Source organism: Cucurbita pepo, chromosome 10, assembly GCF_057944985.1.
Source record: "Cucurbita pepo subsp. pepo isolate OVF chromosome 10, ASM5794498v1, whole genome shotgun sequence".
Taxonomy (NCBI): Eukaryota; Viridiplantae; Streptophyta; class Magnoliopsida; order Cucurbitales; family Cucurbitaceae; genus Cucurbita; species Cucurbita pepo.
In genome coordinates, this window is record NC_141807.1 from 18,122,041 (window position 1) to 18,143,697 (window position 21,657).

Genomic DNA, 21,657 nt, shown 5'->3' on the forward strand with positions numbered 1-21,657 from the left:
AAATTATTAGTTTAGACTATTCATTTTCTCTTCATTTATGTGCATGTGCATGTGTTGCAGTAACTTCGACGGTATTGTATGGATCCCAACACAAGGACATCTAAAATAAAAGAATTTTAATTGGAGAAGCTAAACCTTGACGGACTATTCCATGGCTCCATAGTAAACACGGACAACCTTTTAGAATAGGGGTGTACATTCAACCCGACAACCCGGACTAACCCAACCCGAACTATAAGGGTTGAGTTGGATTGGATTAGCATTTTGGATAGGGTTGGGTTCATTTTTTAGAACCCGAACTGAATCGGTTCGGTTTCAAGTTCGAGAGCAAAACATTCGAGTTGACCTAAAAAAGAAAAATATATAAAATATATTAAAAAAAACTTTTGTTTGAATAGATTTGTTACAGCGGCACCTAGTTGAATTTATGAACACCTACACTTGGGTTTGACGTTAAGATATCTTATGATTTATACCTACGTTTAAGGTTCATAAATTTTATATATATATATATATATATATATATATATATATAAATATAATTTTAAAGCATATTCTAAATTCTAAGGTATTTATGGTTTATTTGTTGCAATATTATTATACCACAATTTATATATATATTTATTTTTTTAATAGTTTGAGAGTGGTAAAGTCACGAATAAATAAACATATTTTATTTTTAATTATATATATATATATATATATATATATTTATTTATTTATTTATTTTTAAATATCTTAAGATTTATATATACATTTAAGTTATTTTGGAGCAAGGTTCATAAATTATATATATATGTACAAATAATTTTAAAGTATATTCTAATTTCTAATGTATTTATTGTTTATTTATTGCAATATTATTATATCACAATTTATATATATTTTTATTTTTTTAATAGTTTAAGATGCGTAAAGCTACCAATAAATAAACATATTTCAATTAAAATAATTTTTATATACTTTTTATTTTTTATATATATTTATTGTTTATTTGTTGCAACATTATTATATCACAATTTATATATTTTTTTATTTTTCTAATAGTTTAAGAATGGTAAATTCACGAATAAATAATCATATTTCATTTTTAATTTCTTTGTTTAATTTCTTTTATATATATATATATATATATATATATATATATATATATATATATATATATTTAATAAGATTTATACCTACATTTAAGTTATTTTGGAATCGCGTTTAAGGTTCCTAAATTATATATTTATATATATATATATATAATTTTAAAGCCTATTCTAAATTTTAATGTATTTATTGTTTATTTATTGCAACATTATTATATCACAATTTATATATAGTTTTATGTTTTAATAGTTTAAGATTCGCAAGTCACAAATAAATAAACATATTTTAATTAAAATAATTTTTATATACTTTTTATTTTTTTTTGTATATACATATCTTTTAAGGTAATCATTTTGTTGTTTATTTAATTTTATGATCTTTTCTTATATTTATAGACATATTTCAATTAAAATATTTTTATATATTTTTTATTTTTGTTATATACCCTACGTTTAAAAGTAATCAATTTTTTTGTTTATTTAATTGTATGATCTATTCTTATATTTTGTTACTTTAACCAATTCTTAAGAAAAGTCGGTATTTAGTTGTCTTTCGTTTTATGACAATGTTGTCCTACGTTAATATGTTACAATTTTCGCTCGTTGTTTTTTATTGATTTTTTTTTTTTTTTTGAATAATTATAGATTGATTTGTGTTTGTTTGTGAACTTTTAATATATTTTACCTAAGATTGTATCCAAATAATTATAAATGGTAGATAAATAAAACTTAAAGAAAAAAAATTGAGGGTTGGGTTGGATTGTTTTTCGTTTGGTATTGTTTTTAGTTCTCAAATCTTGTAAGTTTCTAAGGTTCATAATTCCTTGAGCATAAATGGTAACATGCATTCATAATCATATGAACCCATCATAAAAACTAACATGAGTTATTCTATAAAGTCATAGATTCCTAATGAATTTCTTAATGGTTCTAGAAAGGTCTTAAATCTTGAGATGTTTACTTAAACGTTTCTTAAGTTCTATTTGGTTTAGGTTTCCAACTTGCTCCAGTCAACTTGAACTATTGAACATGCCTTCTTGTCCTTAGGAATAGACCTTATAAGAGGGAGGAAAATCAGGAGCACGTATGGACCTTGAATTATCATAAGTAGTTGTAGGGGCATTTTGGTCATTGTACCCCTAATTCATGATTTTACTACTTAACGAGTTCTAATGGCTTTCAAACATCACAACATCACTTAACATTATAACATAAATTCTAATACAAAATTTCATAGTATTTGGAGGTCATCTAGGTCATGGACGGAAGGTAAATTACCTTAAGGGTATTATGGTCATTTTACATCATTTCTTGGTTTACCTACTCATCCTTATCCAATCCCCACCAAATTTCATATATAACCTCGGCATGCTATAATATGTTCACCATTAAATTTTCATAGGTATCAAAGTTCATTTAGAGGTTTAATTTAATGTTCCTTAAACTCCAGGCAATTTGATGGGTTTAGGGCCTTAACTCACCGTTTTTTGAGTTTTTCTTTTACATAAACTTAATTCATACTTGGTTTAGAGTTCATATGGAATTCAAGAGATTATGTTTTAAATGATAGATCCTACCATGTTGCATGTGACTACATTTCACGACCCCAATAGTGGGGTCACTTATTTACTATATCTTAAAATACTCATGTCATGTGCTACTCTTACATTTTAGGTAAAGACAAGACACCCTTATATGAATTTCGATGACGTTGTGACAAAGGCCATGGAACCAGTATTAGGATAGCTGTATTTATGTTTATTTTGTAGCCCTTCGCTTATACAAGGGCATTGTGTTATTCTTCTCTTTATTTATTTAAATTTTCATTTAGTATTAAAGGTTTTATTTTCAAATGTTTTAAGTCCATGTTATTATTTATGAACTACTTTAAATGAAGTATTCACACTTTACAGTCATATTATGCATGTCGCAGCGACTCTATTTCAATTGAAACATAAGGTTGTTACATCTATGTTATGCCAAATTTGATTATCGTGCAATATACTCTCATTCATCTTTTTTCTTCTGATATTCGATCTTCATGCCTCATACCTCAATAAAAGCATCAAGTTTTGGCAGGTAGTAAACTCAATCATCCTTTGATTTTGATCTTGGTTTCGATTTGTTTGAACTCAATTTTAATTCTATGGAGTTGATTTTTCCACATTGTCATAGAAATCTTGTGATTGTCCCATCATGACTAAGGAAGGAGAAGAATTGTCGTGACGGAGAGAGAAGGAGAACCAATGGTGAATTGCATAACTGCCTTTAGAAATCGTATAATGAACCACTTTGAGAAGCACAAATTCAACGTTGGACGTGCGCTGGGTGTTGCTAGTCATCAAACTACTTCAGTAAGACTGGCTAGTTCAGTTCACACCAATTAGTTCAATTTAATTGGATCAGTCTACCTTAGAGTTTCCTTATAGTTATTTTATTAGGTTAGATTATCCTTCCTTACTTTAAAATAAAATAAATAAATGAATAATTACATTGGACGGAGTTAATTTTGGGTGTTTTGGTAGAAATTTTGAAGTAATGAGTATTCTAAGAAGGTTGAGAGCATTACATCCTATTATCTTAAGAAACTTTTCTATTAGATCATTACCGTTCTTAATAATTTTGAACCGTTAGATATATATTCATGTATATTCATGTATTTGTTTTGTAAATACGGCTAGCCTAAGTTAATTTTATGGGATGTTCAAACTAACAATGTTTTGATTTTATATATTATATTCAATTTTTACCTCATAAAAAATAATTTTAAATTAATTAAGGTATATTTTATGGTAATTTTGAAATTATTGATGGTTTTTATTTTTAAAAACAAACATATAAAAAGTTTATTCCTTTTACATTTTTCTTTCCTATTTATTAAACTTTATTTTACACGACACTAATTAAAAAAAAAAAAAAAAAAAAAAAAAAAATCTAATATTGATATATTGTCTTTATTTATGTCATAAATGAATCTCCTTTTTTCCTGTAAATTGAGACATTGTTTAAATTTTTAAATATAAAAATAATAATTATTTAAAAAAAAAATAGAAAATAAATATGTGTTTACTGTGTCAAGTGGGGAAGGTTTGCTGTCAAAGAAAGAAACATTATAGTGAAAGACAACCAGCTTTAATAAAAATATACGTAAATAGTCCAAGTCAAAAAGTTCGAGTTTTTATTTAATTGAAAATTTGGAAGTGTTGCGTTTAATATCATAATACAATTAAATGATTTTTTTCATAAATAAAAAAGCGGGTAGTTACACATGTACTTTTATATGTGATGTTATGTTATATCACGCTACGCTATATGATACACCAAAATATATTGTGGTATAAATGAAATGCTATGATACGTCATGATTTGCTATGATATGCCATAATATGTTATGAAATAAGGAAATCTATGATGCACAATCTCTCTATGTCATGTCATGGAAGCTATATTATATATGAAATAATGTATAAGAATTATGAACGTATAATTACCGGATTCAACATGTCGTGAAAGAATGGAGGTTTGTCTTGCATCATTTATTATGCCACGATGAAGAGTATGGGGACCTTATGGACATCATTTAGTATTCAAATGCGTTGATAATATTCCCACTTTAATAAGAAGTCGATACTCTTTTCAAAATTAGTTGGTGGATTAATTAAAATATCTCATATTGTTGTAAATGAAATGAAATAACATGTAATGCTTCACCGAGTATTATAAAGATTGAGGTATGAAGGTCATTGCCCAAAGGTTCTACTCTATAAAACTTGAATTTCTCATCTTTACCTAACTCGATGCTTCTTTATCTCTAGTGGTGAGGTTCCTTTTGTGGATCTACTCCATACTAATCCTTTTGCCCACTATGGGTTAATACATAATTATAATGATGTTGGAGATTGACTTTAGTCATTTGCATGTCTCTCCCCAAATCCAAAAGCCCAACTTATAAGGTAACATTTTGACTTTAGAATTCAATATTTAAAAAGATAAACTTGTATTTAACGAGATTGTAATTGAACAACTTATATGGCAAAAGATATACTATGTACATGAGATTTATGCATTTTCTTTTCATTTATGTGTTTGTGTTGCAGTGACTTTGAAGCTATTGTATGAATCTCAACACAAGGATACCTCAATTCTATTTCAAAATATAAAGGAATTTTCTTGATTAAAATGCTACAACATTTTGAATACTAGACCTCAACAAACTCTACCATTTCCGGTAGAATTTGGGGGTAAATGCGAATTCCTATCTATCGTCTATTTTCCTTCAAATTGAGAATTCCTTTAGCTTTAAAGGATCAAGTTGAGTAACTTTGATGAAGAAATTGAGAGCTAAACCATGGATTATATTTTTTGTAACGACCCGAAATTTTCTACTTAATTTAAGGTCGCTACTGTACACGTACCATAAACATTAAATGCAGAAGTCTTTATTTAAATTTCATAAAACATAACGTTTATCTTAAAACACAGCCATAGACTTACATGTTTCGAAAACATCTTTAAAACGACACAACAAAAAACCCAAAATAAAATAAATAAGCGTTTAAGTTTAAAACATCCTATTCTAGTCTAAGTCTAAGAAAATAAATACCACTATCCTATGCATGTGCCATAGTCTCGAGTTGCGATGCCGTTGTCAGCCGTACAGGAATTTCTTGTCTTAACCTGAAACATGTAGTAGCACATGGCTTGAGTATTTAAAGAAATACTCAGTAACTGACCCTATTATTGGGGTTAAATGCAACCATCACATGCAATGAGATGATGGGACCTATCTTTCATTCTGTTTTCCCTACGGTGCTGTCGTAACGAAAAATTTTGGACGTGTACCATATACTCTACACAAAGCCCATACGTGCGAGTATGGGCTCACCAGCTAGTTCGCACACCGCTGGGCCACTTTCCTTATTCGGTGGGCATACTCTGGGAGCCCCTTAGGCTGGACACCCACTAGAACTAGTAACCGTCACGGCAGCGCTGTGCAAAGCATAACGATCGTTGTCCTTCCATTGGATGTACGCGTCCGTACCCTCGTGATGGGATAGAGGTATCCCCCAAATGCATGAGCACACATAATGCATGAGGTCTCAAAACTTTTCCATTCCCATTATCCTTTAATACAACCCCGCTAGCATTATGTACATATCATATCATTTTTCATATCTTTTCAGATATCGTTCATCATTCATATCATATCGTTTCTCATTCTTCAGTTCTCAAATCATACATAATTCTAACGGGGTTATATTTTATGCCATTTATCGTAATTTCATGTCATTCATATCATGTTGTATACACACAATCTAAAAGACCTAACATAACGTTCTATGCTTTTAACATAACATTTCATCATATACACATCATACCATAACATATTGCACCCCAATGTATCATATCATAAACAAGTCATAATGTAACACTTCGTAGTCATATCGTTCTCTAACTTATCATAGCCTTAACGTTCTTATACCTATCACAGACATATCATTATGTGAACGTACCTTAGTCATATCATCACAAGAACTTAACCTAACGCTCTTGTTTTATCAATTTATCACAAACTTATCCCTTTCTACTCGTAACCTAACCGTATTCTTCCATCAATCTCTCTTATCTATATCACTCCGGTATGTAACCTAACCTTAACGTTTCATGAACATATTGTACTTCTATCGTTACATTTCGTTTTGTGCATCCTTCTTGTATCATATCTCAAACATATCCTTGAACGCATCGTACCGTAATTATTATCATACAATCCACATATTATAACATATTCATAACATATAGGAAGCATATCGATCCACAGAAAATTCACACATATCAATATATATGACACGTGCAGAACCACAGGGCACGTGTCAACATCAAATATAACCATGCCGATAGTAAAGTCACCTACCTGATTAGCTTAGGCTGATGTTCCGTTGTTATCCTTAGTGAAAGTTCATTGAAATCCAAGTCAATCTATGTGAGCCCATGACATCAGTTTCAAGTTTGAATATATAAAACTATTTCTCTAATTTATATTTAAATTATGATATTTCCACTAAATTTAATGGAGGTCCTTACCTATGATATTTCTGATTTTATTTTTTAAATTATGTTCAATAAATCTTTCCTCAATCTCCTCTCTTCCTAAGTGTATTTTAAGCCAGAGATATTATTGCCAATTTTATTAATCTATTCTTATTTTCAAATTTTCCCTCTTCATTTTTATTTCTTTTTTTTTTTTCTTTCTTTCTTTTCGGTTAACGATTTCCATCCTATTTTATTTTCTTTTTCTTATTTCCTTTGTCTTCCTTCTAATTTAGTTAACAATTATATTCTTAGCTTTTAATTTAACCTAATTCATTTGGTTATATTCTTTTTTTATGATTCATATAAAATTATAATCATTGCAAAGATTCAGACATCTAAAATATAATATAATTGGTTGTGGTTTCCTAAAACTCATACAAAATTCTTTTCATTTAATTTCTAATTCAAAATTAAATAATTGTAACTAAATTAATATTACTTAATAAAATAAAAGGAAGATTTAACATGCTACTACTCACCTCTTCAAATGACATATCTCCTCTAGGTAAACCTTTTATTTTTTATTTTTTTTTTTCTATTTGTTTTCGTAGGAAGGAAGAAATTCTGATATGATAAATCTGCAGTTGTTTCCAACAGGAATTCCTAATTTGTTGACAGATTTATTTGTAGAGAGTGAGTGGTGAGAGATTGAAGGAAGGAGGAGGGATCCGTTACCAAATGTTTTTTTTATTTTTATTAGTTATTTATTTATTATTTTATTATAATTATTATTACTACTGCTATTTTATTTTATTTTTCCTGGTTGTTACTTTTTTTTTACTTCGAAATTTTTTTTCCAGTCTTTTTAGAGTCATCTAGTCACCCGGTACTTATAAACCTAGAGCTTGTCATGAAATAGCAACCTAATTGATTAAAAATCAAGTATAAATCTTTGAGTTCTTCTTGAGTAAGGGTAGCCTTCTAATTACTTCAAAACCATGGGTTCTCTTAAACCTTATCTTGAGGTAGCATCTTGATTGCTTTAAAAATCAAGAATGAACTTAAGACGGTATCTTAATTTAGGGCAACAACCTGATTGCTTAAAAATCAAGGGGTAACCCCAAGCATAACATAAATTTATAACACACCTCTCATATGGTACTTCATAGCTTTCAAGGTCTTAAAAGGATTCATTCGAGTACATAATTTTATAGGTTATTTGATAGGAGCATTCTAGTCCTTTTTCGTATATCATGAACATTTTTTAATAAGATGCATAGAATCATAAGGTCATACGGTATCTCTTAAAGATTCTAGAAGGATGTTGAATCTTGATTAGGGGTCATTAAGGGTAACATTGTCCTTTCCATAATTCTTGACTTATACCCCTAATATGTTCTATAACTTTTTGTGATCTGATGTAGTCCTTTAACGGTCATAATTAAGTCTCTTATAACCTTAAGAAATCTTTATGGTCTTGAAAACTTCATAAGGTCCTTATAGGGGCTTTTTGGTCCTTTACCATATTTTCTTGGTTTAACTTCTTAAACTCTTCCAAACATGATGAAACCTTGGGTAAACCTTTATGTTTTTATAAATAGGCCTTCATTAAATCATCAAGTTATTTGGATGGTGTTTAAGTCTTGAAATATCTTCGAGATCTTTAGGGGCATTTTAGTCATTTAAACTTTTAATTCTTAGTTTTGAATCTAAAACTACTCCAATGACTTTAAAACTTTACCCCATGTTTAAAGACTATAAAATAAGATCTCTTATAAAATTTCATCACATTTGGAGATCATTTGGATCATGAACCGGAGGTAGTTTACTGTAGGGTCATTATGGTTATTTTGCATCGTTGCTTAGTTTAGCTATTTATCCTCAAACAATGACCACCAAATTTCATATATCATCTTAACGTGTCATATTTTGCTTAGTATTAAAATTTCATGGACAACGGAGTTCATTTAATAGATTATTTTAACATTATTTTATTCCTAAGCAAAACGTTTGGTTTAGGACCTAACTCATGGTCCTTGGGTCATTTCTTCTATATTCCTTTAAATCATACTTAACTTGAGGTTCATTATTGAATTCCAAACAATTCCTACGAATATGGATACTTACCTCATCATTGACATTCGAGTAGTCCTCGCTTCTCAAGCTTTCAACATCCAAATGACTTCAAATTTGCTTTGCTAGTTCCATCTGAGTCTAGTTTTAGGAAGTATCTCGATGCACCTGAAACACATAAATTCATGAGATCTCTATGGCTTTAATAGCATATAATAAAAATAAAAATAAATAGTTTGTTCTTTCTTTCATTCATGTAAAAATACGCATATGAGTCATGTATGCATAATACAAGCCATGGCTTTCATCATACAACATCATTCGTATAACATACATAGCATAGCATCATTGGTCAACACATAACATACATAGCATAACATAACATTCCTAGTTATGACACATGCACGAGTCATACATAACACCATTCTTCCAACCAACTAACAATAGAGTCACTTACTTGTTTAGCCTTGGTCAGAGTCCCTAAATATTCTTAAAGTTGGTTTGTGATTGTACTTCAACATCCAATTTAACCTATATGAACCTATGACACAATAATATGATATATTTACAAACTTGGTTTAGCGAAAAGAATACTCCCAACTCTTAGCTAAAAGTATTGAATACCCCCTTCTCCTGAAGATAGATTTTGGTAAGAGTAAGAGAACAAGGTCTTCCATCTCGATTTCCACATCATGTGATTGTCCTATACTGCCCTCATTGTAACACACCAACATGAGTTTCGAGAATACAAATCTCAATGTTTAGACTCTTTGGTTCCTCTATCTCGATCACTCTCTGTTTCTCATTCTCTCTCTACAAGTGTGTTCTATGTGTTGAAGGGGTGAAGCGAGGGATTTAATAGGGGAGGTTGTGGGTGGTTTTCCTTGGCGTGATCTCCGATGGATCGCGATCCGGCGAGATTTGATAACTTTTTTTTTCTTTTTTTCTTCCTTAAATAACTCCAGGTACAAAATGAATTATGTTTATTTAAGTGAAAATTTTACTTCATATTTTATTTTGTTTTTTCTGTTTTCAAGCCAGTCGCAACTTATAAAAATCAGGTCGTGATAATGGATGACGACAAAGATAAATAGATTAAAGTCATGATCAAGATAGAGTTCATTTAGCCCATCTCATTGTGGACTTGTAGATCTTCATTATAGAATTAAAAGTCATAAAATATGAATGAATTTACAAAAGATAACTATGGGAGGAGTTAGAGTAAGTTAGTCAATTAAAATATGCTCAAGATATTTTTTCTCAGGTTCAGTTGCTCTATAGAAAACCAGTCCACACCCGATGGTTGTTTCTCAACACCTGATTGTTGATGGTTCTCATTTCTCTCCTCCTACTCTCTATCAATCTCTTGTTGGTGCCCTTCAGTGTTTGACCATTATGCATATCGATATTGCTCATTCTGTCAATTTTTGCATGCCCCTACTGCACATCACTTTGTTGCTGTCAAGTGTATGTTTAGCTATGTCAAGGGAATACTCCACTTTGGACTTAACTTTCGTTTATCCATTTTTTCTAGTGCGCGAGTGACTTATTCGGATGCTGACTGAGTTATCTGTCTCGATACTCGTGAACATACTCAAATTTAGTGAAGATCCAATAGTTGAAATTGAAGATACGAAGGATTTTCATAAGAATTTTCATAAGAATTTTCATAAGAATTTTCATATTTGTCTTACTTACATTCTTTTCTTTCATTCACATTGGGATGTTTCATTTACATTTGAAAAGAAATGAATCATTCACATTTGAAAAGAAGGGTAAAGATTTCCAAATCATTCAATATTTGAAATAAAATTTGACCCAAATATCGCGTTCACAAATATAAAATTAAGAATATAATTCGATATGAAAAGAAATATTAACTCAGATTAAAAAAAAAAAAAAAAAAAAGACAAAAAAATGTAACATTTTATAAAACAAACGGTAACTGATAAAAGCAAAGAACACTAAAAAGAAAATAGAAAATAATGATTTGATTTTGAGGTTTAAAAGGGCATCTCCACTAAAGCAATACTCAATCTTTTCCTCTCTCTTTCTCACTTGGTTTCTCTGTGTTCTTCACCCAATCCCAAACCACTAAAACAATATGCCTAACTTCACTTCCCTTTGCTTTCTATTCTTTTCCTCGTGTCTTTTCTCCAACTTCTTGTTTGATTCAGTTTTTATATATTCAAATGCATCGACATTGTTCCCACTTCAACAAGAAGCCGATGCTCTTCTCAAAACTGGTTGGTGGGTCAATCAAAATATCTCACTTCGTTGTACATGGAACGACATAATTTGTAATGGTTTTGGAAGTATTATACAAATTCATGTAAGTATGTCATTGCCTAAAGGGTCTACTCTACAAAACTTTAATTTCTCATCTTTACCTAACTTAAGCTTTCTTGATCTCTCTCATTCTGGTCTCCAAGGGCGCATTCCTCTTGAAATATCTCATCTCTCCAAACTCACCTCTTTATATTTATCTTTTAATAATCTTACGGGTAGGCTTCCTTTGGAATTAGGAAATTTGACAAATTTATTTTACCTTGATCTTAGTAACAATATGTTCACAGGTACAATCCCTTCAACCATAGGTCATTTGACTACTTTAAACATTCTAGATCTTTCCTACAATCAAATAGGTGGATTTATTCCACCTGAAGTAGAGAATATGAAGAGCTTGACGAAGTTGTATTTATACAATAACATGATCATTGGAACAATTTCACCCACGATTGGAAATTTAAGTAATCTATCTCATCTCTCGATGAGTTGTAACAAGCTTAATGGCCCAATTCCTTCCACCTTTTCGTATTTAACTCTGTTGACTTGGTTAGATCTTTCGTACAACTACTTTAATGATTCAATTTTTCCACAAATCCAAAATTTAAAAGGTTTGAAAATTCTTGAACTACAAAACAATGCATTCACTGGCCAAATCTTTTTCTTTGTTGCCCATCTTAAAAGTTTAACCAGCATAGATCTATCATCAAATAGATTCAATGGGTCCATCCCCACACAACTAGGACATTTAGAGAATTTGGTTCGTTTTAACGTTAGTTACAACATGCTTAGTGGCCCAATTCCTCGGACTTTTGTGGATCTACTCCATATTAATCATTATAGCACCGAGAATTTCATCGTACAAAATTATGGAATTACATTGGATATTGACTTTAGTCATAACTTCCTTGATGGTGAATTTACCCATTTGTCACTTGATCATATTAGACCTACAAGCATCAACTTTAGCTACAATAGTCTCATAGGCAAAATTCCAGATTTCTTAGTTTTATTTAAGAATATCAATTTATCGTACAACAAGCTTGAAGGCAAGGTTTCTGACCAAATTCTGCATCGTTTTGATGTAAGTGCTGTTTTGGGTAATCAAAACCTTTGTGGTAGTATTCTCCCGCTTCACCCTTGTGATTCACAAAATCATGGAATATTCAAAACGCTAATCATTCTGCTTCCCTCAATTTTCTTGTTCCTTCTCTGTTTTTCTTGCTTCACTCTTGTTCGTTCTCGAACAAAGAACAAGGTCACCCATGAGACAAAGTCAAATAAGCATGGAAATGTGTTCTGCATATGGGATTATGATGGCAAGATTGCGTATGACGATATTATAGAGGCAACAGAAGACTTCGATATTAAATATTGCATTGGCACTGGTGGGTATGGAAGTGTTTATAGAGCAAGGCTTCCAAACGGTAAGGTCATAGCTCTAAAGAAACTTCATACCCGTGAAGCCCAAGAGACAACTCTTTTCAAAAGTTTCCAAAATGAAGTTGATATGCTCAAAGAGATAAGGCACAAGAACGTCATTAGACTCCATGGATATTGCCTCCATAAACGTTGCATGTTTCTCATTTATGAATACATGGAGAGGGGAAGCCTATTTTGGGTGTTGAGTAACGACAAAGAAGCAGAGGAATTGGATTGGAAGAAAAGACTGAACGTCATTCGAGGAGTTTCACATGCTTTGTCATACATACATCATGATTGCATTACTCCAATCATTCATCGGGACGTCACAACCAGTAATATACTTTTGGACTCAAATTTAAATGCTTTTTTATCTGATTTTGGTATCTCGAGATTACTTGATCTTGAGTCATCTTATCATACCACTATTGGCGGCACTTGTGGATATATAGCTCCAGGTGAGCACATATTATAGTAATGATCAATGAATTCTTAATTTATTATCTTAAAATATTATTTTTAATTCTTTTTCTTTTCTAATTCAGAATTAGCATACACCATGGTTATAACAGAAAAATGTGACGTCTACAGTTTTGGAGTGGTGGCATTGGAAGTAATAATGGGAAAGCATCCTGGAGAATTATTGACTTATTTGTGGTCTAAATCTACTCCGCATATTTTCATCAATCATTTGTTAGACCCACGACTCAAATCTCCTTTACACCAAATTGGAGTGGCACAAAGTATACTTCTCACATTAACATTGGTCTTTGCATGTCTCCACCCAGATCCAAAAGCCCGGCCTACAATGCAACATTTGACTCGAGAATTCAATATTCAGAGGCCCTATCAGGTTGAACTCATATTTAACAAGATTACAATTGACCAACTTGTAAGGCAAGAGATATTCTATGTACATAAGATTTAGAAATTATTAATTTAGACTATGCAATTTCTCTTCATTTATGTGTATGTGTTGTTGTAACTTTGAAACTATTCGTTGAGATATAATATTTAGAGAATATATTATTTATGGAATATATTTTAGATATTATATTTTAATATTCTTTCCTTTGTGATTTGATTTATAGTATATTTTATGTGAGAATACACCCCTTCCATTCCAATTCTATTTTTATTTCTATTTCTATTTCTATTTCTATTTCTATTTCTATTTCTATTTCTTAACATGGTATCAGAGCACTGATGTTGGTATTCTTAAATATCAAAATTTTCTCTTGAGTTAGGGTTTGGTATCCGAGCCAAAGCCAAACCCTAACTCAATCAGTGAAACCTTTACAGCCGCTGATTATCCAATATCAAGAATACGTTATCAGCATCTTTGAATTTCTCACCAAGCTCAAAGGTGACATATTTAAGATGTTCGTATTTTCTTTTTGTTCGTATCTTCATATTCAAGATGTTCATATTTTCTTTCACAACCTCTTAAGTGATCTAGAGCACCGATGTTGGTGTTATTATCCAACTTCAAAACTTCGGATGTTTATTTAACAGATCCTTATTATACTCATCACTCTAATCAACAGGATATGGAACAAATTTCTAATCCTGTAGTAAATCATTTATGCATAAATTAAGAAAGCAACTCTTTAAGTTTTGAGATAAATCAAAGGCCATCTATTTCTGAGTTTTGCATCTTTTTAAGAAATTCAATAATTTATTGAGAAGCCTAAAAATGCAAACCAATCAAAGGCCGTCTATTTATGAGTTTTGCATCTTTTTAGGAAATGCAATAATTTCTTGAGAAGTCTAAAAATGCAAAGGGGTCTATTTTCTGGTTTTGCATCTTTGTTCGAAATTCAATAATTTCTTGAAAGTCTAAAAAGCAAACCAATGTGTCCAGATCATAGTAAATACTTGTTTAGAGTTAACTTGACGAATATTTTCACTACTGGGAAGACAAAAAGTGTTATGGACCTACACTCTCTTCTCAAAGACAAGTTGAGTGTTATTGACCTGCACTTTATATTTTCACTACTGAGAAGAAAAAAGTGTTATTGACCTACACTCTCTTCTCAAAGACAACTTGGGTGTTATTGACCTACACTCGTAAAGACAAGTTGGATGTGAATAACATACACTCTCCAACTTGAGGGGCAGTGTTGAGATATAGTATTTGGAGAATATATTTTTTATGGAATATATCTTAGATATTTTATTTTAATATTCTTTCTTTATGATTTGATTTATAGTATATTTTATTTTGAGAACACACACCTTCTATTCCAATTCTATTTTTATTTCTCATTCTTAACACTATTGTAAAGTAACTTGCTGGATTAAATTTTCACAACATTTCAAATACTAAACCTTGACAGACTATATCGTTTCGGGTAGAATTTGTGGGAAAGTGTCGAAATCATATCTATGGTCCATTTTCCTTCAAATTGAGAATTCGTTTAGCTTTAGAGGAACATGTTGAGTAACTTTGATGAAAGAATCGAGAGCTAAAACATGGGTTATCTTAAAGCTTCGCAAAAAATTATATTTTAAATTATATTTGTTTTACTTCGCAAAAAAAATTTCCGTCTTTGTCATGAAATAGCAACCTGATTGCTTAAAAATCAAGTACTAACTTTTGAGTGAGGTAGCCTTCTAATTACTTAAAAACCGGTTATCTTAAACCTCATCCTGAGGTAGCATCTTGATTGCTTAAAAATCAAGGATGAACCCCAAGAATAACATAAACTAATAACACACCTCTTTCATGGTACTTAATAACCTTTACGGTCTTAAAAGGATTCAATCGAGTGCATAATTCTTGATGTTATTTGATAGGAGCATTCTAGTCCATTTGTGTATATCATGATCATTTCATAATAATATGCATAGTATCATAAAGTTTTAACGTATCTCTTAAAGATTTTAGAAGGATCTTGAATTTTGATTAAGGGTCATTTGGGGTAACGTAGTCTTTTCCCATAATTCTTTAACTTGTACCCTTAACATGTTCTATAACCTTTGTGAGATCTGGTATAGTCCTTCACTAGGTCATCGTAGTTAAGTCTCTTATAACCTTAAGAAATCCTTAGAGTCTTGAAAACTTTTGAAGGTCCTTATTAGAGGCATTTTAGTCTTTTACCACATTTCTTGGTTTAGGTTCTTAAACTCTTCCAAACACAATGAAACTTGGTGTAAACCTTTATGTTTTTATAAATAGGCCTTCTTTTGGAGGGGGTCCGAGTATTGAAATATCTTAAAAATATCTAGGAGAATTTAAGTCATTAAAAACTTTTAGTTCATGGTTTAGAGTATAAACATTCTCCAATGACTTTAAAACTTTACATAATCTTTAAAGACTAATTTAGAGATCATTTGGGTCATGAACCGGAGGTAGTTTACCATAGGGTCATCATGGTTATTTTGCTTCGTTACTTAGTTTGGCTATTTATCCTTATCCAATGACCACAAATTTCATATATCACCTTAACATATTATATTATGCCTAGTATTAAAATTTCATAGACAACGAAGTTCATTTTGTAGATTATTTTAATGCTACTTGATTCCTAAGCAAAACGTTTGGTTTAGGGCCTAACTCATGGTCCTTGGGTCATTTCTTCTCCATTCATATTGAATTTCAAGCAATTACTACATGTATTTCTAAAGAATAATCTAAGATGACTACTTACCTCATCGTTGACATTCGAGTCCTCGATTCTCAAGATTTCGACATAGCATTTTCATCAAAATATAAATTCATCAAAATTCATCAAAATATGGCATAGCAAAATATGCATATGAATCTAGTTTCTGTAAGTATCTCGATGCACATAAAACACATAAATTCATCAAAATATGCATATGAGTCGTGTATGCATAATACTAGCCATGACTTTCATCATATATCGTCATCAGTATAGTATATATCTATAACATGTCATAGAAAAATATACATAGCATTTCATAACATACATAGCATCGCATATTAGGACTCTACATAACATACATAACATAGCATCATAGGTAACACACAACGTACATAGCATAACATAACATTCCTAGTTATGACACATGCACGAGGCATGTGTCATCATACATCACACAATTCTTCCAACCAACCAACAATAGTCACTTACTTGTTTTGCTTTGGTCCGAGTCTCTAAATATTCTTAAAGTTGGTCGACCGTCTAAATATTCTTAAAGTTGGTCTGTGACTGTACTTCAACATCCAATTTAACCTATATGAACCCACGATGTATGATACATTTACAAACTTGGTTTAGCAAAAAGAATACTCCCAACTCTTAGCTAAAAGTATTGAATACCCTCTTCTTCAAAAGATCGTTTTTGGATCTTTGTTCTATGTGTTGAAGGGGTGAAGCGAAGGATTTAATAGGGGAGGTTGTGTTAGGAATCACGACTCTCCACAATGGTATGATATTGTCCACTTTGAGCATAAGCTCTCGTGACTTTGCTTTGGGCTTCCCTAGAAGGTCTCATACCAATGGAGATAGTATTCCTCACTTATAAACCCACGATCTTTCACTAAATTAACCAATATGGGACTCACTCTCAATCATCCTCAACAATCCTCCCCTCGAACAAAGTACACTATAAGCCTCCCATGAGGCTTATGGAGCTCTCTAATAGCCACCCCGTAATCGAGGCTCGGCTCCTTTCTCTGGAGCCCTCAAACAAAGTACATCATTTGTTCAACACTTTAGTCACCTCGACTCCTTTCTCTGGAGCCTTCGAACAAAGTACACCCTTTGTTCAACACTTTAGTCACTTTTAACTACAACTTCGAGGCTCACAATACTTTGTTCGATATTTGAGGATTCTGTTGACATGGTTAAGTTTAGGGCATGGCTCTGATACCAATTGTTGAACACAACTATCTGTGGGGAAACACTAGCACTCTTTATTAAGACCAATCAAGAAGAGAATACAATAGAATACTACTCCTTTTTATTGTTTTTGGATTTCTCTGATCATTAACCTACATAGGGTGGAGGGGTATTTATACCACAGCCTAATCAATTTAAACCTAACAAATCTAAATCTTTTTCCTAAAATATTTAGATCTCTCTATGATATCTAGATCTCTTTCCTAAAATCTCTACTAAAATAAATATACTGGGCTCGTACAATTATTGCGCTGGACTCTCTTGGGCTAGTGATGATATTTCATCAGGTTGGTGGTGGTTTTCCTTGGCGTGATCTCTGATGGATCGCGATTTGCCGCGATTTGAAAACTTTTTTTTTCTTCCTTAAATAACTCCGGATACAAAATGAATTATGTTTATTTAAATGAAAAAATTTACTTCCTATTTTACTTTGTCTTTTTTATTTTCAAGTCACTTGCAACTTGTAAAAATCAGGTCGTAACAATAGATGACGACAAAGATAAATAGATCAAAGTCTTAATCGAGATAGAGGTCATTTACCCATCTGAATGTGGACTTGTAGATCTTCAATATAGGGTTAAAAAGTTATAATATATAAATAAATTTATAAAAGGAAAAGTAGGTGTAGATAAGAAAAGAGAGACCTTTAAAATAAGACTCATAAAAGTAAAATGTGAGTTTTTGCCTAATATGAAATATGTGAAATTAATATTTTAAATTCTTTTCTAAAAAAACAAAATCTTAAACAAAGTGTCCCCATAAACTGTCAAAAGCAAAATAATTGTAAAAGAAGCAAAAGTTCATTTGTTAAATAAATGTATGAAAAATCACTTGATATTTCTTTTAAAGAGGTTTCCAGAAATCTTGGTCTTGTGTTCGAATCATGGTGAACAAAACTTTATGGAAAAGATAACTATGGGAAGAGTTGGAGTAAGTAAATTAAAGACTCACCAAAGCTTTTTCTATAGGTTTCGATGTAAGTTTGCTCGACTTTAATTTTGTTTAATGCTAAATAAAATCAAAATTGATTTCAATGTTTATGTTGTGTGGATCATATGTGCACTACCAACATGTTTTAATCCATATATTGACAAATAATGTTCATCCATGTATATGTTAGTCAATTAAAATATGCTCGAGATATTTTTACTCGTGTTCAGTTTCTCCATAGAAAACCAGTCCACACCCGATGGTTGTTTCTCAACACTTGATTGTTGATGGATCTCCTTTCTTTGATCTTACTCTCCGATATCTTGTTGGTGCCCTTCAATACTTGACAATTACACGAATTGATATTGTCCATTCTGTCAATTTTTGCATGCCCCTACTGTAGATCATTTTCTTGGTTTCAAGCGTATTCTTCGCTATGTCAAGGGAATACTCTACTTTGGCGAAATACTCTACTTTGGCATTACCTTTCGTTCATCCATTGTTCCTAGTGCGCGAGTGGCTTATTCGGATGCTAACTGGGCTATCTGTCTTGATACTCATGAACATACTCAAATTTAGTGAAGATCCAATAGTTGAAATTGAAGATACGAAGGATTTTCTCATCACGGTCACTACTTTAGATTAGATTTTTTGATCCATGGTATTTAATTATCCCGAAGTTCAAGGGTATTATACGATTTTTCAAATATTTTATTTTTATTTTTCTAAACTTTTTCTAAATTTTTTTTATCCTTTGCTAGGTAATTTTCCAGTTCTTGAACACCTTGAAATTCCTTCGAGATAAAAAATTAAAAATTCAGAAAATTTCTTAAAAATTGGAACTACAACATTTTGGTCCCATGTTTTTCCAAAGGCCTTCAAATCCCTAAAATTATTTTTGGGTTATAGAGATAGTTGTTTATTTATAGATTAATGAATATATATATATATATATATATATATATAAAATAAAACTGTATATGGTAAGTGGTAAATTGTCATATAAAGAATGTATAGAGTAGATGCGATATATGGTAAAATAATATAGGGTAGATAATTATATGGAATAGATTGTTTTATCGGGTAAAGCTGTATAATAAACTGAACCATATATATACAGTGCTCTAAACATATATTTTTTGCATTCTTTGTATTCTCTCTAGAAATGCTTGAAGTCATCAATATAAACGTTTAGCCAATATTTCTACTTGATTTTTCTCCCTCATATTCTTTGTGTTTATCTCGATCAAGTGTGTGTTCCTGTGCGATCCTAACAATATTAGTTAAGGCATTGAAATGACTTGTTTAAGATTTTTGTCCTTACTTCAATGCCTTAATTCTTTTCTTTACGTTCTTTGCGCCATACAACATGATTAGTGGCCCAATTCCTAGGACTTTTGAGATCTACTCCATGCTAATCATTCTTGGGACTATGCCTTCCTACAAAGATATGGAATTACGTTGGAGATTGACTTTAGTTATAAATACATCATGCTTTGTCATATATACATTGAATGAGCGAGCAAGAAGCATGAGGATTCATTCTGGACTACTAAAGACATTCTGGGCTGATGCTGTGAACACAACAGCATATTTGATTAATAGAGGGTCGTCCGTACCCTTGAAGTTCAAATTGCCAGAAGAAGTATGGACAGAAAAAGAACTCAAGTACTCTCAGTTGAGAACTTTTGGTTGTACTGCGTATGTTCACGTTGATCCAGAGAAGAGAGACAAGCTTGGTGCTAAGACTGTGAAATGCTACTTCATAGGCTATGGCTCTAACATGTTCGGGTACAGGTTTTGGGATGGCAAGAATAGGAAATTTCTAAGACATTGCGATGTGACCTTTGACGAAAATGTCTTGTACAAGAACAAAAAGAAGATAAACTCTAAGACTACGAAGCAAGTGGGTGTTGAGCTTGAGTTGCAGGAAAACTCACCCAGTGATATTACAGCAAAAGCTCAAGAAACTCCTGATTCTGTTGCTGAAGAACCAGACGTGGAGCAAGTGACACCTGAGCAGGTGTTGAGAAGATCATCCAGAACTATCAGAGCACCATATAGATACTAACCCTCATTACATTATCTATTGCTGATTGACGAAGGAGAACCAGAGTCCTTTGATGAGGCCCTACAAGTGGAAGATTCAACCAAGTGGGAGCAAGCCATGGATGATGAGATGAGCTCACTTGAAAAGAATAATACGTGGGTGCTGACTGAGTTATCTACAAGAAAGAGAGCTGTGTTGAACAAATGAGTGTTCAAAATCAAGGTTGAACTAGATGGCAGAAGGAGGTTAGGGCTCGGTTAGAAGTTAAAGAATATTCACAACGAAAAGGCATTAATTATGCTGAGATCTTTTCTCTTGTTGTGAAATTAACTACTATCTGAATTCTGCTGAGTATTGTTGCATCGAAGAATTTTCACCTTGAGAAAATGGATGTAACAACGACATTTTTACATGGAGATTTAGATGAGGAGATCTATATGCAACAACCAGAAGGATTTGCAGCTCTAGGGAAGGAGCACATGGTGTGTAAGCTCAATAAGAGCTTGTATATGTGGATGGTACAAGAAGTTTGACTCCTTCATGTGCAAGAGTGGTTTCCACAGGAGTGAAAATGATCTGTGTTGTTACCTCAAGAAATACGCTGATTCTTATGTGTTTCTACTCCTATATGTGGATGATATACTGATTGCTGGATCAAGTATGAGGGAGATAAACCACATGAAGGCAAGCTTGCCTTCAGTATTTGAGAGGAAGGATTTGGGTGCAGTGAAGCAGATTCTTGGGATGAGGATTTCTCAAGATAGATCTGCTGGCACATTAAATCTATCCCAAGAGCAGTACGTTGAGAAGGTGTTGTCAAAATTCAAGATGAATGATGTGAAACCCATGACTACCCCCTTGACAAATCGTATTAAATTGTCAAAGTGGCAATCTCCCA

General features: G+C 31.7%; 1 protein-coding gene across 1 annotated transcript; it reads left to right on the forward strand.

The window, feature by feature from the left end:
* Window positions 1-11,538: 11,538 nt before the first annotated feature.
* On the forward strand, window positions 11,539-13,836 carry LOC111778734 (putative leucine-rich repeat receptor-like protein kinase At5g63930). The gene is made up of 2 exons (XM_023658707.2): window positions 11,539-13,366; window positions 13,454-13,836. The coding sequence occupies exons 1-2, from the start codon at window positions 11,539-11,541 to the stop codon at window positions 13,834-13,836; spliced, it is 2,211 nt and encodes a 736-aa protein (XP_023514475.2).
* Window positions 13,837-21,657: the final 7,821 nt, after the last annotated feature.